Raw genomic sequence first — 24,164 nt, forward strand, 5'->3', positions numbered from 1 at the left:
TGCCATTTTCCTTTTTTAAAAAAATCATTTAAATGAGAAAGGAAGAAGCAACATCTGTCATGAAAAGCCACTGCTCCAATCACAACTGTCCATGCAGAAGCAACAGCAAGTTCTTTGGTGCCATGGTAACCCTAAGTTTTGGGCAAAATTCATTAACGAGCAGAACTTAAAAGTAGCAAAATAAAGAGAGGAAGCTGCAATTAATTTTTTAACCTGCATTGCTGTCATGACATCAATACAGCCTTTGAGAGTCAATTCCACCACCTGAGTTCTAACTCACCTTTTAAAAGAATTTATCAGTCATAGACCAACAAAAATTAAGTATAAGACTCTTATCAGGTTCTCGAGGAACTGAATCATGTTTAACAGTAGCACATGGGATTCTAAACCAGACCCTTTCTGTGGGCACAAATGTCATGCAAGTGAGGACAACAAAACCAGGCACTCTTTAATAACCAAGGGAAGAAAAGGGTCTTCAGTAGGTTAACCTAGGACAGTCCTGCTAAGGCTGCATCCAACTTCAGATTGAATCCATATTGTTGTTTCTATTGTTATTATTATACATCTCAACTTCCTTCCAAAATGAAGTTGGTTCCCATTCCTCTCACCATTTTAGCTTCACAACAATCCTGAGATAGGTTAGACTTGGAAATAGTGTCTGAGCATATATTTTTCCAGTACTCCAGTCCACCGTTCTAATAACCATCAGACCACACTGGCTGCTTCATAACTTAGAAGAAACACATACTTCCTTAATTCCAGTGATACTTTGATATATATTGGGTACAATACACGAGTATCTAAAATACTGTGAATTTACCAAAAGATAAATTAGTCATAATTACTTTCTATTAATATAGCAAGATAAGAGTATTTAAATATCCTTTGCTATTCAGCTTTCAGACACATTTAAGTACCTAACAATTAATCCATTCATCTTCAAAACATTTTATATTCATTTTCCATTTTATAGCTGACTATAAGGTTGAGTAGATTTCCTGAAGTCTTAAAAGAAACTCACTCATAAATCTCACCTACAAAACCATCCACAAGGTATTTTAACACGAGACAACTATAGGTTATGTAATTGTATCTATACAGTCCCATGCTTAGGCTAGCACAATCTGGGGGTGGGGGGTGGATAAGGAAAAATACACTTACTGTTTCTTTCTGTTCTTTTAGAAAAGAAGAAAATGAGGAGTGTTCTTATGGACCAAATTCTGTGGGGAAAGAAATAATTTCCACTATTAAAATCTAGGCAAAAGGAAACTGAATGTGCCATTCTTCACTATAGGTGGAATTAACTTCCTCAGCAGACTTTAACATAACTTAATCTAAAACTTCACAATTAATGCTAGTCTCAAAAAGCAACTAGGGACAAATCAGCTTGCTTCACAGAAACCTCATTTAATATTAGCAGAATGGGTTCCTTACATGGACTGTTTTAAAAGTGTTTGAAAGAAAGAGCGTTTAGATTGCAAGATAGAATCCCTTGAGTGCAAAGTAAGTATGTGAATGATAACAGTGATCCAAACAAGCCCATGCCCCAACTTGGACATTTATACTATCTAGACTTTCAGATCACTTTCAGAAAACCCTAATTCCTTCCCAGTTGTGAAAACAAGGTCCAGAGTGTGGCCTGTCACATGCGTTAGGCCGATGACATGTTGAGACATCCCCATGGTTGTCATGGCCACCATAACGTCCTGAGCCATCCCAAAGCCAACCGCATTGGCATGAATGCTGAAGTCCCCCCAAAACCAGCAGTCTGAGAATCCTTAGAGAGGAGGACTGCTGGGCTGTGAGGTGGGTGGTAAACCAGCAGAAACCCTAACCTGTCCTGCTTACCCAGCATCAGGATCAAACAACCTATTCTCTTACATTATATCAATTCTTTACTGCATTCATAGATCTCCTTTCCCAATTGTCAAAACCACTCTGAACACTGAACACAGTACTCCATAGGAGACCTGATCAATGCTGAATAGTGCAGCAGTTGTAACCTTCTAAGTCCGGGGCGGGGGGGATGATCCTGCTGAAGCAACTCCCTAGTTGTTAGACAGCACAAAGACCTAAGCATTTGAACTTCTGGCGTTTACCCCCTTCCCTTACCGAAGTACTACAAAACTACTGTGTGAAAGACAGGCAAAGGGTCTCAGCAGGCCTTATACTCAAATTGTTCTGAATTGCAAGCTCTGTTTATTGTGAAGCGAACAACTTCACTATGAGTAGAACTCAGCCCATAACTACACTATTATCAGTTTGACCACGACAGCCATTTTATCATCGAAAAACCAGCAGCCTCAATATACTTTGTCATGCCAAAACAGTCCTTTGACTTGGCCCTGACACAATACAGGCTGACCAATACAATGAGGTGTTTTTGAAAGTCACAGTAGATCAATTTTGCAAGCAATTTCATTTTATGAATTGCAAAACACCTTTTGCACAAGATGCATGATCAAGGAAAAGACTATTTAGGTGTAAGTTGAGAAGCATAAATGTTTTTAGCAATCACTTCTTTTTTCCAAGAGATCAGCAGATCAGAGAAGTATTAATGTTTCGATTACTATTTTAGTATGCAGAGTCAAAAGTGAAGGTTTATTTTCAAAAATTTATTCAAGAAAATCCTTGCATAATGAATTTGTACCATGTTTTAGAATTAAAGAAGTAAAACCATGTTGTTATTTTCTCAACTTTTCAAACAGGAATTGAAATGCAGGCATCTACTTAGGCAAACTACATATTCCTGGAAGCCAGGTCATTTTGCCAGCACTAGTAACACAATCAGACCCTCGAGAGTAAGCCAAAACAGCAACAACTGTTGCTGAACAGAGAACAACTGCCAATTGGAAAAGGCAGGCTTAATTTACTTGCTTAAGGATGAAAAACGTCTAGAACTAGTGGGGATCACACCAGATGTACGGTGCAGCTCCACAACTTGACCGCAAACAAAGACAAGTTGGCAACTGCTTACCATTCATTCATTTCCTGCGAGGAGGAAAACTAAACTATTCTGGGGGCAGACGAAGAGTGGGACTGTATTTTTTGCAAGTCATACAAGTCGAAATTTAAGTTCTGGGCCACATACCTACAAACATACCTGAACACTGAAATGCACTGAAAGATGCAGCGAAAGACTTGGCAAACAACAGACACCAGTGTCTTGAACAGTGACAACACACCCTTCGCATTAATTATCAACATGGAAGTGTTGAGGGGACACTTGCTCCCTATATGCCGCCATTAACAATAAGTTCTGAAAGGTCTGTCTCAAAACAGATTGCTAACAAAAGTGTGCAAAATTATTGCATCATAAGGTGCTTTGCAAAAAATTCTCAAGGAAACATACAAAAATTGAAAATAATAAAACCGTACTACAAGAGACGACCAGCATAAAAGACAAATACAAAACCAGCACAGAAATACACCAAATACAGCAGAAAACTAAAACAAGCTTCAAATGCACACTAAATTACCAAGCATAGCATAGGGACTTAAAAACAAGTTCTAAAAAGGCCTACTAAGAGAACAGAAAAAACTTAACCTGGTGAGGAAAAGACAACTTATGAGGGCACCAGGTTAGCTTCCTTGGGGAGAATATTTCATACCCCGAGGCAACCATTACAAAGGTCCTCTAATATTAAATGTAAATAAATTTGGCTTGGACCAGGCAGGGTAAGTAAAAATATGGATACACTCAAAATATAAATTTCCCACTAAATAGTTTCACTGGTAACAAGAGACTCAAAAAGCAACCAATTGTGTTACATAAGCATTAGATTCCTATGCATTAAAAAGCCAAAGGAGTGTCCCTATGATCAGATTATCCAACTGGGTCAGTCTGAGTAGATTTTGCTAACTAATCACTTGCTGTTCATGGATGCTGGACTTTTCAAATAGCAATACAGATTTGCATTTGCCACATCCTCAAAGGCGACCTGGGTCTGGCATCTAACAAACAAGAAAATAGCTCATATAAAATAAAGTTGTCAAACAACTTAGAATACTGAATTATTAATTTTTAAACAATAGACTGCATTGAGGAAGTAAATTGTAGTGGCCAGTTTCTCAGAGTAACCTTTCCCCTTCTCTCTAGAACAGGATGAAACTCTTAACCTAATTTCATTTAAGTGGGGAAGTCTGAAGGGGGAAGGGTGGGAAAGCCAAAATTGACAACCCTATAAAGGGTTGCCTCAGTGCCTATATTTTCTGCCCACACCAGTTGTATCTTCTTGAAGCCCATCAGTCCAATATTCCGAACTGCTCTCATTATGTGTTTCAGTTAACTTTTATGCACAATGATGTTGCTGCTTGAAATGGGTTAACTTAAAAGCTATACAGAAATCAAAATAATTATCTTACACTTCAGAAATCTGCTCTTTCAGAAATATGCCCACCAGTTTAGATTTCAATGACAGCCATCAACTCTGATGGCTTTAAAAGAAGATTAGACAAATTCATAGAGGACCTTAGAAAATGGCAACATAATTCTGCATACCAATTTCTGGGGTACCCAAACAGAAGAGTGCTATTGCCCTCATAGCCTGCTTGTGGGCTTCCCAAAGGCATCTGGTGAGACAACATGGAAGACAAGATGCTGTGCTAGCAAGGCTTTGGTCTGATCCACAGGTCTCTTCTTACGCAGAGATATTCTGCTACATTAACCTTTTCAAAAACCGCCTGTAAATTATGACAACTCTAGAACTGTGAAATATATACACCCTGTACTACAACTCACTAAGCATCACCACTAGAAAAAAGGAGCTTGCAAAGAAGTCATGTTTTACTTACATCAGCGGAAATGCAAACAGTGGAAGAGTCATGACGAACCTCGCTGTCCACTCATCAGGCAGATACCACAAATAGATAATTAGACAGCTAATAAGGTAGAGAACAGATGAATAGAGGATAAACCTTCCAACCCATAGCTTCTGCTGCCTCTGGTTTTTCTCTCTAAACTCTTCTAGTGCCTGGATATCCTGTAAATTAAAAACAAATCTTTTGAGCATTTAACCTCATGTGCCAAGATTGTACATTCCAGCCATTTTATCTTGAGACAGAAGAATGAAGCCAGGTAATGAATATACTTAACATCCTTGGTTTATTTAACCTACGGCATGATGTGATCTGTGAGTGGTGTGCAGCAACACACATGCGCAGCCCTCGCACAAGGGCAATCTTCTGCACACTGTGCATGGGGGAACAGGGAGAAGCATAGGGAATCCTGTGACTGGGAGGAAGATGAATGAAATTATGCTGGCCTTATCAACCCAAGGTTTTCACTATGTTTTCCCCTATTTCTAAAATAAGCAATATTAAGCTGAATTTAAAAATCTCCTGTCCTGGATAACACAATATGCCCGGGACAATGACAGAAACAAGGAAAGTGTGAAGTTTTAGCTTTCATGTGAGGTTATTTTCCAGAATCGCTGTGGACTCAGTACATCAAATGGCCAATATTCCCTGCCCCCATGTAACATCCTGATCCTAACCATTTTTACTTTGAAGCCGTTTCCATCGATTTTGATGGAACTGCACTCCTAGGAAGTATCATTGGCTGTCATATAAGGCTTGTGAATAGCCAGTTACTTGGAGTAACCAACGATCATGTAAGCATTTGTAAATTAAAAGAAGAGTTGACTGTTCTTCTAAGCACTGACTGTGCTAACAATTACTATGTGGGTGGGCAGGCATGGTCTTAAATCAGGCATAGGCAAACTTGGCCCTCAAGATGTTTTGGGACTACAACTCCCATCATCCCTGACCACTGGTCCTGTTAGCTAGTTTGCCTATGCCTGTCTTAAATTGTTGGCATTTGGAACAAGGGTGGCAGGGACAGCATCCAAAACAGCAGTTGGTTTGCTGTTTCCCTGCACACTCTTTTTCCCTTATTTGAATCACGGTCAGTGTCTACAATGATATGCACCCACATAATGTATGCTGTAAACATCGGCCCAGTTTGCACGTCACTTTAGACAATAGCTAATTTTTAAACAATAGCTTAAGCAGCAGCATGTCTCAGTTTGTTGCTCATTCACATTAAACCATAGTTTAAAATGAACTGCATGTTTAATGCAACAACCAAAACAGATCTTTCTGAACAGATTTTTAGACCCCTAACAACCGATTATCTGAGAAGGTACAGCTGATATCAAGTATATTAAAATTTGTGATCTATTTGCCATTCCTTCATAGAACCAGCCTTAATGTATTGATAGTGTCCAATTCCAACCATAAAAGGCAACTGCTGACACTTGAAAGAATGTTAAGAATCTTAGATTTAGTTCTTAAGGCAAGCAATAAGAGATCAAACATACCTTATCTATTTTTTCCAATACTTCTATTGTGGAAGACTTTGTCTGCTTACAAGGGAAAGAAAAAAAGCTGTGAAAATTTGCCCTCAATATCTAAGTAATAATAAACATATAGCCAACAACTGAATATCAGATATGTAGGAAAATGTAATGATTAGCACTACACAGAGTACCGCACTACATATCTTCAAACCTCATTTTGAATATTACCATCCCAAGTTCCTCAGTCACATCATGCCAACATGATATATGCCACAAGTGACAAACAACAACATACTTAAGAGAAACATTTAAAACAAAAGCTCCATGATTTTTCCAATAATCAAATATCCCTCCCTCAGATTATATGAGGAAAGAAACACAATATGAAGACCATCATCAATATTTACAGAGTAGTGGAGGAATTTCAAGAGTAGCACATTCTATACCATACACACATAGAACAGCATTGGTCTTATGGATCAAAGATGTGGTGCACAAACGCAGTATATCATTTAAGAATATGTGAAAGTTCACCAGGAAGTGAAGAAAGTTGTGAAACTGAAAATGTATGAACAGATGAAGAAAGGGGGAAAGAAAATAAATAAGCACAGGGAAATTTTTAATTGATTCTCATATTTGAAAGTAGCCTTTATATAATAAAACCATGGCACATGTATTTTTCCAAGTTTGTTCTCTCATCCCTGCTTATTCAAATTCAGCAAACACACCACCATGCTGCAAATAAGCAACTGAAAGAAGGAACCTGGTGAACCTTGCTTGAAATTGTTTGAATGTCCTTAGGTCTTTCAAAAAAAAAAATAATGTGGTTTTTGGCTCAATACTCCAGGACAGGAAGGTGAAAATAAACTTGAGAAGAACACAATGGTCTATTTGAAGATAACATGTACCTGCCTGATCTTAATCTACAAAAAAGCAAAAAATAGAGAACATGAGACTATGGTTGGAGACAGATTTGCATTGGCAGAAAGAGCTAAGATACTATGGACACTCTAGGAGGAATGGGCTGGAGGCATGACTTGCACCAGTTCCTCCTTCCCCTTGGCTGCTCCTCTGACCCCCTGAAGCAGCTTTTCAGGGGAACAGGGATCTACAGGGGGAAATCAGGGGAAACAGTTTCACCTGCTTCTACAGCAAAATATCTCATGGGAAGGGACATCCATGTACAAACTTGGACCCTAGGCAACTATAGGTGTGCATACCTGTGTACACACATGCATTCTAGTCTCCCCTTCTCTCTCAGTGATAGTTAAAAGGAGATAAACTAGATTGAGGAACAGGTAACTTGTAGTGTTTGGAAAATGTTTAAAGTTCTGCTAAACTGCATCATGATCTTGCACACAAGCATACGAAAGTGATTGGGTCCTATGCCTTAACACGCTAACAAATGAGGAAGGGACATTGGCAGCATGACTGTTCAGTGGTAAGTTTCTTGACATTCCTACAATAAACAGTAATGAGGGTAATTTTTGGTAAGATAAATTTCTTGTGTAATTAACAGGGCAACAAAACACAACGACTGCAGTAATTGGAGATTCTTTCTCCAACGTAATAGCCAACGCTATAGAGTGGCAGCGCTCTGGGCTAGGGAGTAAAGGTAAAGGGACCCCTGACCATTAGGTCCAGTCGTGAACGACTCTGGGGTTGCGGCGCTCATCTTGCTTTATTGGCCAAGGGAGCCGGCATACAGCTTCCGGGTCATATGGCCAGCATGACTAAGCCGTTTCTGTCAAACCAGAGCAGCGCACGGAAACGCCGTTTACCTTCCCGCCAGAACAGTACCTATTTATCTACTTGCACTTTGATGCACTTTCGAACTGCTAGGTTGGCAGGAGCAGAGACTGAGCAACGGGAGCTCACCCCGTCGTGGGGATTCAGACTGCCGACCTTCTGATCGGCAAGCCCTAGGCTCTGTGGTTTAGACCCTCCTGGGCTAGGGAGACTTGGGTTCAAATCTCAGCTCAGCAACTGAAGTTTCCCAGATGCCCTACTGTATGTCAGTATTATTTGCAGTGTTCAGAACAAGAACCAACTATGTGTATAATTATGAGTCTATAGAGTTGAGCTCCTTCAGGGAAGAGGAGGGAAGCAAATATGGCAAATATGCACACATGTATCAATCCATGTACAAATTCTCACATACAACAGTGTTAACATCTTCTTGGTTCCTTAGTAAAAATACTTTTTTCCTTTATGCATGAAGAAGCCTCATTCCTTATTTAAGCCAATGTGTCTTTTCCAGAGTAAGTGAAGTATGAAATTTGCTCACTTAGGTAAACATACGCCACATATACAAAATACACCTGCAAACCAACAGCACTACGTTCTCTGTGTGACTAAGAAGAAGGCTGTTGCCTTATGTCTAAGCATAGGAAGAATTGTCATATATTATTTATATATTTCAGTGCTCAAGGCAGCATCTGTAAGCCACAAGTATCTTAACCAAGGTAGACATAGCTTTCACTTAATTACATTTTCAATCTCAGTGCCAAAGAAAACTTACTTATTTGTTTATAAAGAATGCTTATAGCCCAGAGAGGCTCTCAAAGTGTGTGGCACAAGGAACAACAGAACATAGCCGTATGCTATGGGCCGTGGCTCAGTGATAGAGCATCTGCTTTGCATGCAAACGGTCCCAGGTTCAATCCCTGGCATTTCCAGGTAGGACTAGCAATGTCCCCTGTCTAAAACCCTAGAGAGCCACTGCCAACCAGCGTGGATCTCCACCTTCTATTGAAGTATGCACTGATGACCCAAGCAGAGATAGTGGGGCCAAGAAGCTGGAACTTGCTCAGCTCATGATTGAGGCAAACCTTTCCTTTCTTGAACTGAGAAATAGGCTACTTTCCAATGATATTTACCTATGCCGGTTCAGTGCAATCTTATTGACAATTCAAGTGAACACCAAGGGAATTCATTCAGGTGCTCTCAACAGGCCATCACCTTGACTAATTTTAGCAGGATTGGGATTTAACAACTCTAATCCGAGCTACTGTCCTCACAGCCAGAGCTCCCCTTCCCTCTCTCTGATCTGTAACACAAGGGTGATGATAATGGCCTACAGTATTTTTATAAAGCTGACTGATAATATATATTCTGAATACTAAGCAAGTACTATTTTTTGTTCATGGTCCAAAAACAGTTAAATGTGATCCAAAACAAATAAAGGTGGGCTTCTCATTAACAGAAAGGCCGTGCTGCTCCACAGGCTATTTTTCAGAGGTCACAAAACTGGCATACGAACACTCAGCAGATTTCATGCCAACAAATACTTTTTTTATAGACAATGAACAGCTACATAATTAGTGCTTGACTGTTGATGGCATACGCTTCCAGATCTTCTGCCCAAGGCATCTCCTCCAAACAGAACTAAATACAATCCCAACAAAATAAAAAATATACTTAAGCCCACTGACTTTAACTTACAAAGAGTGCAGTCCTTTCTCTTGTCAGGCAGTGGTATGACAGGAGTATAGCAGCAGTGCCACTAAGCTGGCCAGGGTGGAAGTTGGGGGGGGGCAGATAAACCCCTGCTCCACACTAGGCCCGCTTGAAGCTGGCATAACAATCAGGCCTGATGCTACTGGGTGGTGACAGTGGGGACACCCAGGGTCCAGCAGATCCCAAACCAGCTCAGCCCCGCCCTCTCCCCTGGAACACCTCGTTTTGGTACTTTCCATGGGCTACTGTCAGTGGGAACCCAACTGGCAGGCACAACCGGGAGCTCTGCGTCAGAGGAGTGACAACAGCATCACTCCATGGCTGGAGGCTGATGGAGCTATTTTGGGCTGGGTGGAGGGAGAAGTCTATCCTGTTCTACCCTATCCTTTCCCAGCACAGCAGATTATGTTTTGCAGTTGCAGCCCAAGTACAGGTAACTTTATCTTGCATTCTTGCCATCATTCGGGGAAAAGACGGCTACTTTGGGCACATTTTGAGACCTGTGAGAAGTCATTCTGCAATGTCAAAATTTCGGTCTCATGTTTTGTTTTGAAGGCACACCATTCAAACAGAAATAGGAGTACCTTAAGACGGAGCCAGTACACTGATAAAGTACCATATGTGTGATGAAACTAAGACAAATTTCTTGACCTAGGCACACCGAACAAGTTCTGTACTCTGCTCTGCATCACAGCAAATTACTTACAAACAGCATTTGAGACAGTGTTCTTGCATTACAAAAACGTGCACCTCTAGGTGAGAAGATTTACTTACCCGCCATCTGGAAATGATTCCACCCATTTCTATATTTGTGAAGACAGGTCGTTTTGGTAACTTATAACCAGTCTTGTAATGGAATTCACAGCTAGAATTAAAGCATTTGTGTTTAATTAAAAATACACCAGCAGTGTAATCCAAGAAGTATAAAGATATTTCAAACAGCATTTTATTCACCCACACAATTACATGACAAAACATAAACGGCCTATAGTTTCCATATTTTCCATCACATTCTAACTTAACATACATGTGTTTCACGTTATGCTTCAGATTGTATATTCTGTTTTGCAAATCTGAAGTCATTAGAAAACCCACACCCTACAATACCACATAGCCAGAGAAGCACTATACAATCCTACTTCATAAATAAGCAAATTTTAAAATTAAAAACACGTTACCAATCAGTTAGGTGACTACGATTAGTAACTGCAGATCTACAATGAGATGTCTAAGAAATGAATAATATTTTGCAAGAATTTCAATATTAATTTTATTATGAACTTTGTGCAAGTATCAGAGAAATGTTATTGAAATTCAAGACTTCCATTAATGCAAATATGGTGTAAGACAACTCAAATTAATTCACTTGCCTCAAAGTATTTTTAATGGTACTTCAATTTCTTGGCATAATGGCCAAGAGAATCTAGAATACCTGTCAATGCAAATTGTGGAACAGGGTTTCTGACATGGGGGTTTCTCTACAAGCTGGACAGAAAGCACCACATCGTATCATAATAGCCTACACATGCCACTCAAAAGGCTGTAATCATAAACACACTTACCTGAGAGTAAGCCAAATAAATGGGGCTTACCTCTGAGTAGACATGTATAGAATAGAGCTGTCAGTCAGTCACTAACTAATAGGATCAGAGCAATTATTTGTGTTTCCACAATAGAAACCAGTGGTCTTATTGCCAGCAGGAATGAAAAGAAAGAAAATCTTCCTAGATGGTGTCCAAGAAATTAACATTTTAAACTTTTATAAGTTAAGGTAATTTTAAAAACAAGTCTATGCAGATTTATTCCGATAAAGCTACCAAAACTTATTCATATGCTAGAAAAGAACATAATATCAATCATGGGTGCTTCAAGGCTAGTAATTATTTTCTTAGACATGAGGAGAGGGGTTAACACAAACATTAACCTTTACCCCCAAAAAATGAAAACAGGTATTTTATAATAATTACTTGTACTACTCAGAAATATAAACTTAAACTAAATCATCGTAATCCATCTAACAAAAAGAGTTCTTTCCTATGTAAAAAAAAAAAACCAGCTTAGGCCCAGGCTATCTGAAGGACCTGCCCAGGCTCTGAGATGTTCAGTAGAGGCCCTTCTCCCACCACCTTCACAGGCACATTTGGTGGGAAGATGGGAGAAAAAGGCCTTGGTGGCTGTTCCCAACTTTGGAACTTCCTTCTTAAAGAAGCTATATGGGCTCCCTCTTTGCTGTCCTTCCACTGGCAGGTGAAGGCTGTTTAATTCTGACAGGATTGGGGGAACTGGCTGTTTTTAAGGAAAGAGAATTCATTCATTCGTTGAATTTATATACCGCCCTATACCCAGAGGTCTCAGGACAGTTCACAGAATAAAATCAAAATATAAAACCACAAAATACATAATAAAAATAAAAACAACAACCCAATAACCCCCCAAAAACACTGTTTTTATTATCTGTGTGTCCATAGATTTGCTTTTATAGTATATAGTTTTAATTCTATAATACTTTAACTACTTCTTAACCATTGTCGTTTATATATTTTTAGATTTTTTATTTTATCCATGTTGTTTGAATTTTTGTAAGCTGCCTTGAGTCCCAGTTTGGGGAAAGGGAGGAATATAAATAAAATTAATTAAATAACAAACAAACAAAAGAAGAGATTTTTCCTTCCTGATAGGCTACAGTCCTATATAATCTCACTTCTAACTAAGCCCTACTGAACCCAACAGAGCTTGCTTCTTTCTTAACAAACATGTATAGAATTGCATTGCATGAATTATGACACACTAAACCTTATATGGTATTTATGATTGCACACTTGTTACTGGACTCAGGAATCAATGGATCATCATCAAGGCTGCTACCCTAAACCGAGGGCTTCCCAACCATACATAGCTTATCCCGAAAATGTATTTACAAAATGTAGCCATGGAGGCTGTAAACTAAAGCAACTATACAGCTGAGGAGCAGCGGATAGTTTTAACACATAGTTTCCCTTCATATCCACTAGTCTACATTTTTATCTTCAAGTTGCAACACTTTCAACATTTACTTCATCATCAGGGAACATTCCTTGTGAGGTCAGAAATAGTTTGGGATGCTGAAGAAAACATTATTCGAGTATTTAAATCACTGCCAAGCCACAATTTCAGCAAAAATACATCTGGGCAATTACTGAAAAAACATGTAAGCTTTGAAGTGGGTAAATTACTAACCCAAAGGAACAATGCCAGAAGCAGAAGAAAATGATATATTTTAGCTATTATAACATGTCTAATTCCAGAGTGGACACCAAATGCCTGTACTTGTTCTCAAAGACATGACAGATACAATAGTTATAGACTGAAAATTAATAAGATGCTATCTTAAAATCACACAGGGTGACAAAGAAGCAAAATGGTGGGGTTGCTTTGGGCCTAGGCAGTTCACTGGGAAGAATAGGGCAATGTTTTTTTCTCACCAACCAAGGCAGAAAGCCCAAACAGGATGACTTCTCCTGGTTTCTCCACCACTAAACACCCCCATAAAAATCAGTGACTTGTTTCAGCCAGTAACGACACACACTTTTAAGGTCCCTTAACTAATGTTTCATACTTGACAGCAGCTAATCCAAAATACGCTCTTCCTTTTGAATCAGTACCAAGACCAGAAAAATCAAAAGTTGCCCTCATGCTTAAGTAACCAGATTTGGGTCTAGAGCACATAAAATGTATGAGATATGGGGGTGGGGGTGCCTATGTAGTGCATACTTCGCCACAACCAGAATCCTTCCTTACAAAACTTTCCTCCCCTCGCTGCATCACATTTACACAAAATAAATAAACTGTGAAACACGCCAAATCATTTAAAATTTACCAGAAGTGTGTAAGGTCATATATACACACATATATAGAGGTATGTACACACACACACACACACACACACACATATACAGTTACGTGTGTGTGTGTGTGTGTGTGTGTGTATGTATAAATGTGTGTGTGTAGATAGATCGTATGTGTATATATGTATATAATTTGTGTGGGTATATGTGTGTGTGTGTGTGTGTGTGTGTGTGTGTGTGTGTGTGTCTATACACACACACACACACACACACACAAATGATCCCTGATTATGATCGCCTTTAAAACATAGGTAGGAGGGAGAAATTCAGGTAGTTATGGTGGCCCATTAGGAAAACTCCCCCAAGCAACTGTAGCAAAGGCCACATGCTGTTTTGGGATTTAAATTAAAACGTGATCACCAAGGATGCCTCACCCTGGCCCAAAATCTATTTTCAAAACCAGGCCTGCAAAATTGTTAAAATCCACGCCTGTAAACATGCAAAGAGTTCCTGGCACCGCCCCCTCCCCCCCCATATTTTATTCCTATTGAATTCAATGGGTCTTGCTCCCAGGTAAACTGGGTTAGGGCTGCTGGGCTAACGTTGTTCCCACGTATTTAGGATTAAAGAGCAGGACAGGCGGTGGCTGGGGGGAGGTATTTATACTCTGGCAAATCTCTCTCACTCTGGACGTGGACCTTAACAGGTTCACTGGGCCGAATTCTGACGAGCTGACTGACCCAACTCGCCTTGTTTTGCTTTCCTGAGCCGCTGCCCCCTTCTCCGCCCCCCCCCCCCTTGAGCTCCACAGGCCGCCTTCGGCTACTACTTTTACCAGTTTTCCCCACGACCGCCCCCTTGCCTCTCTCCCCCTCCTAGTTTCCCCTCAGCCAGACTCGTTCCTCCTACAGACGCCACGAACACACCTCTTTCTCTGCGCCTCGGTTTTGAACGCGCACCTTCCCCGCCCCGCTGGAAGCCGCACTGCCGCGAGGAGGAGGAGAAGGAGGTGGACGGGGCTCGTCGCCGCCTCGTCTGCCCCCCCCTCCCCGCCCCAACTTCCTCCCCGTCCCTCAAATCCAGGAACGACGTGCGAGCGCTGGCAACGCACGCAGCGCGGCCATCTTGGGAAAGGGCGGTGTGTAGTAGAGACCGTCCTACTGGGGGGGGGGGAGACGGGCGCAGAGCGGCCATCTTGGAAAAGGGAAAAAGGGTCCATCGCTTTTCGCCCCGCCTCCGCCGCTGCGGTCGGGCTGATAAAAACACCTGCTTTTGGAATGCAACGCGCGCTGTGCGTGTTTTGTTTTTGTGTTTAAGGCGCCTGCGCCTGCTCTGGAGGCCAAGCTGAAGCTGCCTTCGGAAGCGGGCAAAAGGGACGAGTCGAGCTTGATTCTTGAGCGGGCGGGCAGAGGAACCAACGTAACAAGCGGGATTGGGAGGAAGGCGGGGCGAAGGTGAGCGCGGGGGGGTGGAATAAGACGACTGCCTGTCGCTTCTGCTATTGTCAGCCGTCCAGATTAGGCTCCGCCCCTTTGCCGGTCGTTGAGTTTGGGCGGGAGGAGGACGGGGCGCTGCTGGATCTTGCGCGGGAGTTTTGAGAGCGCGCGTCTAGCTGGAGGTGGAAGGAAGGAGTGAAATAACGTTTTCCGAAGGCGCTTTTTATTGCTGACTAGCTAGAAATGCCTGCTTTCCAAGCAAAACACTTATTCCGAGCCAGCAGGGAATGGAAAGTGACTCCTTATTACTGGGGTCACTTGTCGGGCAGGGCTTCTAAAATATATTAAGTAATCGGTTTCCTAAGGCAAGTCATTATTTCAGCCCCAAAGTATGTTGTGTTGGAAACCATGGTGGGGAAATTCCCCAAGTGCTCTGGACTGGTTCTTTGGCAAGTGCACCATATAAGGCTCGCTGACATGATGATATTCTTCTTTGCAAACCGCTCGAGGGATTTTTCTGTTACAATCAAGCAGTATATAAGTTTTATGAAATAATAATAATAAGATCTAGTAGTGCCCCATCTACAGTATCACTGGACATTGGTTTACCAGCAGCACACACTGGGAATTGGTAGTGTGCTGGGAATTTTAGGTCTATTGGGAGTGAACTATGGTTCCCATAATTATTGGGGGGCGTGCTTTAAAGCAGGGGTCAGCAAACTTTTTCAGCAGGGGGGCCAGTCCACTGTCCCTCAGACCTTGTGGGGGGCCGGACTATATTTTGAAGAAAAATAATGAACGGATTCCTGTGCCCCACAAATAAACCAGAGATGCATTTTAAATAAAAGGACACATTCTACTCATGTAAAAACACGCTGATTCCCGGACCGTCCGCGGGCCAGATTGAGGAGATTGGGTCGAATCTATCCCCCGGGCCTTAGTTTATCTACCCATGCTTTAAAGTTTGGTGCGAATGCAAACCCCAATAGTGTTCTTACCCCTCTCTGCAATTGTTGCTACACATTGCTAAAAAAGCTCTACCCCATGTTGTAGTCATTTTGTAACCATCTTGTAACAGCAGCTGCTGGTGTTCGTAAACTGACCACAACTGTTCTTTTGTTTCAGACAAATACTGTATATTCTTACAGCTGATCACCTGATTCCATAGAATAGCTTCAATATTCATTATCAGAACGAAGAGGTGGAAGTGTGTGTGAAAAGAAAGCAGTGTACTTATCTCCAGTCTTAGTGTGTCAGAAATATACCAGACTCCAAGGTGCAAAAAAAAAAAAAAAAAAAGCAACATCATATGAGCAACTTGCAGTCCTTTTGGGACAAAGTTGAAATTTGCGTGTAGGACACAATATCTGCTCATGATAAATTACTTTACTAATTTATCAAAGGTAGGCACATCTGAAGATAGAACAGTATTAATTATGATCGCATCCACATTTATCCAGAAGTAATCGACAATGGGTCATAATAAAAAAAAAATCAAAATTTTTTTGCAAAAATTAGGATTTCTGGAAATTGGCTGAATAGGAGAAGATCCTGGGAAACAGAAGAAGCCTTGCCATTCTTAACTATTGATTAGCTCCCCTAACTTGCAGAAATCTTCCTTACAATATATGTGTATATTCAGATTAAAAGGAAAGGGTAAACGGTTGGGTATGAAGAGGCAATGAATGGAAATTGGCATGACACCAGTTTTGATGGTGTGAAACAATCACTCTGATCCAGATAGTACAGTGGTACCTTGGTTCTCAAACTTAATCCATTCTGGAAGTCCGTTCCAAAACCAAAGCATTCCAAAACCAAGGCATGCTTTCCCAAAGAAAATAATGTAAAATAGATTAATCCATTCCAGACTTTTAAAAACAACCCCTAAAACAGCAATTTAACATTAATTTTACTATCTAACGAGACCATTGATCCATAAAATGAAAGCAATAAACAATGTACTGCAGTCACACAATCAATCAATCAATCAGTAGCTGAACTGAGTTCCACACAGTTGCAAAAACAAAACAAAAAAAGCCACAAGAACGCAAAATAGATAGCAAAAACAGGCAGACCTCAGCATAACACTCAAGTGTGGCACTCAAAACAGAAGCGTAACACTCAAAACGGAGCACATTTGGCTTTCGAAAAAAGTTCACAAGCCAGAACACTTACTTTCAGGTTTGCAATGTTTGGGTTCCAAGTTGTTTGAGTACCAAGGCATTTGAGAACCAAAATACCACGGTATTTGCATACTGGGCTCCTATACCTGCATAAGTTTATCTACACACTTGAGTGACATGGATAGCTCTGTGTCTTCTTGTTTGTTCAGTTGTCTGTATATAACTGCCTTACCCACCTTTTTTCAGCAAATGAATAAGTGCACCGGAGACCACAGTACCTTAGATCAGTGCATAATGGAACAGTGGGTGTTGGCCTATGAAAACCATCCAAACTAAACAGATTTTAGCTTTATCCTATGGGCTTGCAAGTACTGTGAAGCTTATAAAATTGTAGACTTCCATCAACACTGATTAAAGGTCTCACTTTATCATCAGTGTAGGTGAATGTAGACAGCCGTTTATCAAACTGGTAACTTACCACAATCTGCATGTATCCGCTTTGTCAGGCAGCCACCTGTATTACCCTGCCATGCATTTTGAAGATCATTTTTCCACATAGCAATCAGAAATTCATAGAATCAGGGGAGTGGTAAAATTATCCTCACCGTTTGGCAGGATGTTGCAGACTGAACTCTAGTCAGTTATGAGGGTCAGATGGTATGAGGGCGGCAACTGCCCACAAAATAAATGATCCAGTTGGGGTCAGACAGGTCAGGAATGATTTAGCATAAGTTTCAGTTGTATGAATATTAAAATATAGAAGAAGAAGAGTTTGGATTTGATATCCCGCTTTATCACTACCCGAAGGAATCTCAAAGCGGCTAACATTCCCCTTTCCCTTCCTCCCCCACAATAAACACTCTGTGAGGTGAGTGGGGCTGAGAGACTTCAGAGAAGTGTGACTGGTCCAAGGTCACCCAGTAGCTGCATGTGGAGGAGCGGGGAAGCGAACCCGGTTCACCAGATTACGAGTCTACCACTCTTAACCACTACACCACACTGGCTCTCATGATATACAGTGGTACCTCGGGTTAAGTACTTAATTTGTTCTGGAGGTCCGTACTTAACCTGAAACTGTTCTTAACCTGAAGCACCACTTTAGCTAATGGGGCCTCCTCCTGCTGCTGCTGCTGCTGCTGCCGCACCGCTGGAGCACAATTTCTGTTCTCATCCTGAAGCAAAGTTCTTAACCTGAAGCACTATTTCTGGGTTAGCGGAGTCTGTAACCTGAAGCGTATGTAACCCGAGATACCACTGTACTGCCTCACAATACGGCCACATTCATAACATATATTTAAAGCGATATTGGGTGTTAGAAGAAGGATAGGACCTCTGGTGGGGGACATGTCATGCTCTTTCTGGGGTAGCTTGTCCACCTTTGGTTCCCCACCGTGCACTCAGCTCTCACCCGTGGCTCCTAGAAGCTGTCAGCATGCGACAGTGGCCATACCCCGGGAACTGCTTCGGCTGGCCAGCTAAACCAGGTGAGGGTAGCCAATGGGTCTCAACCCCCCTGCAAATTAGGGGCTTCCCCTGCATGTGAAGAAGACAGGCTCCAGCGGATTGAGCAGATGAGACAATAGTAGGTTCAACAGTCAAGAAGGCAGTTTTTGCATGTGCTGTGGGGTTCGTCAACTTGGGAAGGTAGCCCATATAGGAGAAGGAAAACTCTGACTCTAAACCTCTGCCGCCTTGCGGGATATCTTTGGGAGAAGAAAATGCTAAGGCGTAAATCCAGAGTGGACTCCCTAGGACAGTTGAATGACACCTTGTACGCCTCTTTTCAACAACTCCTGCAGCCAATCTGGTGCCTAACATTTTACTTTCCTTTGGAGCACATCAGTGAAGCCGAGTGGGGGGTATTGTCATCTGGGCAGCCCAAGACCTCTATACACAATGCCCAGGCTTGTGCCTCGAGAAGGTCACTTTGGTGCTGCTAAAGCAGCGGTTTGACTTCGCCCCCAAAGGTGCAGTCCATTATGATCTCTTGAGACATGCAGATGCCAACAATGATACCACTTTAAACAGCCATGACTTCCGCTCAAGACCTCTGGATGTTGGGAGTTGTTAGGAGAGCTACAGATTGCAGAGTGATTTAACAATCAATCTGTTATGTATTGGGTTTAACACATTTTATGTTACAAGGCGCGTTCTAACCAATCGTATAAGCGTTGGTAGACGAACGTTCTAATGGCAAGTAAGCGCATGCACTTTCAACTGTCAACTGTCAACGGTCAGTTCATGCTTGGGTTTATTATTGTGTTGTCCAGTCAGTTTGGTTCTTGTGTTCCTATGAGTAAGCTGTTGTCACTGACAAATGTTGAATAAACTTAGTTGAGGAACTTATACTATCTTGGGCTTCTGACTTTTCCCGAACATTTAACACAATCCCTCTTCACAGATAAACCCTGAAAACTGTAGCTCTGTGAAGGGAATAGAGGCCTTCTCACTATGCCCAGCACCCTTAAAAGACTACAGCTCCCAGAATTCTTTGAAGGAAGTCTTGACTGTTTAAATTGGCACCATAAGGCTTTGCATGTATGTAGTGAACATGGACCAGGTCTGCAACAAAATGTAGTATGTCCTCCCGTCCCTGAAAGTGCTTTTTTCAAGAGTGTTATATTGCTGTTCAGTCGGGGTTGAGAAGAGGTGAAGGGGAAAATACAGTTTTTATTTATTTTTAGGCCCCGGTGAGGCCTTTCCCAGCTGTGCCAGTCCTGAACTTGCACATTTCATTGCTATATTTAGGAGAGGTGGGGTGCTGTCTCTACAGTGTGGGGAAAGCAGCAAATGTCCTTTCCGCCCCTCTCTCTTGAACTCTTCCCCCTCCAGCTGACACCCTCAACTGTTCCCAGGCATAGAATAGATAGAAGAACGTGTAAGGATCTTACAGAGACCAGATCCCTCATGTATAAATTCTTATGTGAGGGAGAGCCCCACCCCCTCAGATGGGTCATTTTTATCTGGTTTACAGCTCTGCATTAATTTAAGGGTGAGGTAAGAGTAATTGTTAGGCATTTGAATGTACATGCACACTCCATCCATTTCCCTTCCTCTCACCCCCCCCAACCCCAGGCACTGGCAACCCACGCTATGCCACTAGGACACATTGCCATTGTGCTCATCCATACTCCACACCCACAATCACCACTGAGCAACACTTGCCCATCTTTTGAATCTTACCACCCGGTTTCGAATCTTCCATTCCTGGGTAAGGTGACTGAGAGAACGGTTGCTGAACAACTTGCTGGATTTCTGGATGAAACATCGGCTCTGGATCCATTCCAGTCCGGCTTCCGCTCTGGTCATGGGACCGAGACGGCTCTGGTCACCCTAACAGATGATCTCTGCAGGCAGCTGGATCGAGGCGGGTCGGGGCTGCTGATTCTTTTAGACCTGTCAGCAGCCTTCGACATGGTCAATCACAAACCTCTGGACCACCGCCTTGCCAATGTGGGGATCCAGGACACAGCCCTTCAATGGCTGCGCTCGTTTCTCTCTGATCGGGGACAGAGAGTAGCGCTTGGGGGGGAACTGTTGTTGCGCCACTCCTTGGTGTGTGGAGTGCTGCAGGGTGCGATACTCTCCCCGATGCTTTTCAACATCTTTATGCGCCCCCTCGCCCAGTTTGTCTGGAGTTTTGGTTTGGGTTGCCATCAGTACTCTGATGACACCAAACTCTATCTGTTGATGGATGGCCATCCTGACTCAGCCCCAGACACACTGATCAGATGTTTGGAAGCTGTGGCTGGATGGCTACGTGGGAGCTGGTTGAAGTTAAATCCTTCAAAGAAAGAGGTCCTTTGGCTGGGTCGGGACGATATGGGATTGGGGGCCAACTCCCATCTCTTGCAGGGGTGCAATTAGTGCCAGCGCCATCTGTTAGGAGTTTGGGTGTAATCTTCGACACCTCCCTTTCTACGGAGGCACAGCTATAACAAAGGCGGCATTTTTTCATCTCCGCCAAGCTAAGCAGTTACCTCTCTTGCCCTGACCTAGCCACTGTGATCCACGTGGCGGTCACCTTCAGGCTTGATTATTGTAACTCACTCTATGTGGGGCTGCCCTTGAGACTGACCCAGAAACTCCAGCAGGTGCAGAATGCCATGGTGAGATTCCTTAAGGGGTCCTCGCCATGGGATCACATTTACCCGGTGCTATACCAGCTGCGGAGTACAGGATCAAGTTTAAGGTGCTGGTTTTAACCTTTAAAAGCCCTATACGGCGTAGGACCCTCGTACCTACGGGACCGCCTCTCCTGGTATGTCCTACAGAGGACCTTACAGTCTTAAAATAAAAACATCTTGGAGATCCTGGGCCACAGGGAGGTTAGGCTGGCCTCGACCAGAGCCAGGGCTTTTTTGGCTATAGCCCTGATCTGGTGGAACGCTCGTGACAGAGACTAGGGCCCTGCGGGACTTGACATCTTTCCGCAGGGCCTGCAAGACAGAGCTGTTCCGCCAGGCAGTGGCGTAGCATGGGGTGTGCAGGGGGGGCTGACCGCACCGGGCGCAACATCTGGGGGTTAGGGTTAGGGGGCGCAAACCCACGGGTTAGGGGGCACAAATCCACGGGCTAGGGGGCGCAAATTACTTGCCTTGCCCCGGGTGCTGACAACCCACGCTACGCCACTGCCGCCAGGCCTTTAGCCAAGGCACAGTCTGACCCCCTCTCTATCCTCACAGAACTCTACTCTAACCCAATGGTTGCCATTAATTTGATTCTGAATTGATTTTAGAATGTATTTTAATTAATTGACTGTGTGATTTTATATACACTATGCTATTTTTACTTGTTGTTAGCCGCTCTGAGCCCAGCTTTGGCCGGGGAGGGCGGGATACAAATAAATTATTATTATTATTATTATTATTATTATTATTATTATTATTATTATCATCATCATCATCATCATCTTCAAAAGTGTTCATTTTACACAGCATGGTCATTTCAGCAGAAATTCTGTCCTTTCATGCACCAGATCTAAAGCTATCTTAGGGATGTAACAGACCACACAGATTATGGGCAAGCAAGGCAGCTTTCCCAAAAAGCAAGCACGCAAACCAGTTGCCCAAAATGCAGCAGGAAAAAGGTATCCTAAGCATGCTTCACTAGAAATCAGAACTTTTTTATTATTCTGGACTATATGATGTCTACAGCCATTCAGTATAATTTAAATTTAGTATGAGTGTTTTTTTAAATAACTTATTTACATTTAATATGGGTGAATGCATTCTATAGATGTGTGGTTACAGATTGCCGTGTATATCTGTGGATTTTCTTATTTAGACCCTCAGTCAGTATAAACAGTCTGTGGAGTCATTTCCATTCTAGAATGTTCTCTCTAGTAATGTGTTTAGACTAGAAGTCATAATATTCTCATCATATTCATACTTTGCTCATGTCTGTGATATTAGAACAGTAGCTAATTAGGCATGGTTAATACCCAACGCAGTGCATACAGTTTCTCTTATTATAACTATTTAATTAAGTTTGGGTTATGGTATTATTAAAAGACTACAAATTAAACTACAAACATAGTAATTATATATAATGCATCATATATACCATATTTCTATTGTTTAGTTGTATATCAAGTATCACAGCTTTTCAGCCAAAGCAAAGCACTGGTTTTGTTGTTGTTTAGTAAAGGTAAAGGTAAAGGGACCCCTGACCATTAGGTCTAGTCGTGACCGACTCTGGGATTGTGGCGCTCATCTCACTTTATTGGCCAAGGGAGCCGGCGTACAGCTTCCGGGTCATGTGGCCAGCATGACTAAGCCGCTTCTGGCAAACCAGAGCAGTGCACGGAAACACTGTTTACCTTCCCGCTGGAGCGGTACCTATTTATCTACTTGCACTTTGATGTGCTTTTGAACTGCTAGGTGGGCAGGAGCTGGGACCAAGCAACAGGAGCTCACCCCATCACGGGGATTCGAACTGCCAACCTTCTGATTGGCAAGTCCTAGGCTCTGTGGTTTAACCCACAGCACCACCCGCTTCCCTTTGTTGTTGTTTACTTACTGTCAATTCTGTTATCCGACCCAGGTAAATAATTGTCCCATTGGAATCAACAGGACCTTTTACCACTGACTTTCATAGGGTAGGAACTATAACCTATGTATTTAACAAAAGAACAGTGGATGTAATAATTTGTAACTGTCATATTTTTTCTTAACTCAGAATTTGGCACTGGAGGCAACCATCTCTGCATTCAACTATTAAGCCTTCATTTATTAGTTTAACAGCCATGGCTCCTCTCAGATAATCCTGGGAGTCGCAATCTGATGAGGATGCCAATAATTTTCTGAACCTTTCCCCCCATCATAGAACTACAGTTCCTAAGGGAGTGGGGATGACTCTCAAACCAGGTTAAATCCATCATATAGGTATAACTTCCGAGTGGCCAGTCTGTGGACAAAGCCCTATTTGTACACATAATTAAAAAGTATAATTGATTCAAACTTCTCTGGAGCAGCTAGCAATACATTTGGTCAGTGAATGAACACAAGACTTGACCACAAATAATTGAAACCTGATAGATCCATGAGAACAAATAATGAGAGTACAGAGAATAAGCAGGAATATGCCAATTGGCTTATCATATATCATACCATCCTATCTAGGCATTTTTACTTGAGCTGAGTTCAATGGGACCTACTCCTAAGTATTAATAGGATTGCAGCCTTAAATGCTTATGTTCTTAGCTACAGTTTTAATGTTTAAAACTTTTAGAAACTGGGAGGTCTGGGGCTTTTTGTGCGTTTTACACAGTTTCATGCAGAACTACATGTTAGCTTGCAAAGCGGTACTAAACACGCGCGTAATTGTTTTCAGTAAAATAACGTGAACTAGTTCTGCTAATAAGATTGTGGCTTCCAACCAAGACAATGAACAGTGGGAGCACCAGAATGCAGAAATAAGACAATAAATATTTTTGGCACTGTTTCAAGGCTTCTCAAGGCCAGACGCGGACATGTAAAAAGCAATGGCAAGAACTACAAAGATTATAAATGATATAAAATC

General features: G+C 42.1%; 1 protein-coding gene across 4 annotated transcripts in view; it reads right to left on the bottom strand.

Annotated features, from left to right (window-relative positions):
• LNPK (lunapark, ER junction formation factor) overlaps nt 1-14,719 on the bottom strand; it is a 39,903-nt gene extending 25,184 nt beyond the window's left edge. The window contains exons 1-6 of one of the 4 annotated variants that reach the window (XM_083630384.1): nt 14,509-14,631; nt 12,783-12,859; nt 10,533-10,623; nt 6,321-6,362; nt 4,795-4,982; nt 1,162-1,220 (exon numbers count right to left, since the gene is read on the bottom strand). In XM_083630384.1, coding sequence (XP_083486510.1) covers nt 1,162-1,220; nt 4,795-4,982; nt 6,321-6,362; nt 10,533-10,559 — 316 coding nt within the window. In that variant the 5' untranslated portion in view covers nt 10,560-10,623; nt 12,783-12,859; nt 14,509-14,631. Of the gene's footprint in view, nt 1-1,161; nt 1,221-4,794; nt 4,983-6,320; nt 6,366-10,532; nt 10,624-12,782; nt 12,860-14,508 lie in introns of all 4 variants that reach the window. The other 3 variants (XM_083630383.1, XM_083630382.1, XM_083630381.1) reach the window with 3 other exon arrangements.
• Nucleotides 14,720-24,164: the final 9,445 nt, after the last annotated feature.

Source organism: Podarcis filfolensis (genome assembly GCF_964270895.1).
Source record: "Podarcis filfolensis genome assembly, chromosome: 1".
Taxonomy (NCBI): Eukaryota; Metazoa; Chordata; class Lepidosauria; order Squamata; family Lacertidae; genus Podarcis; species Podarcis filfolensis.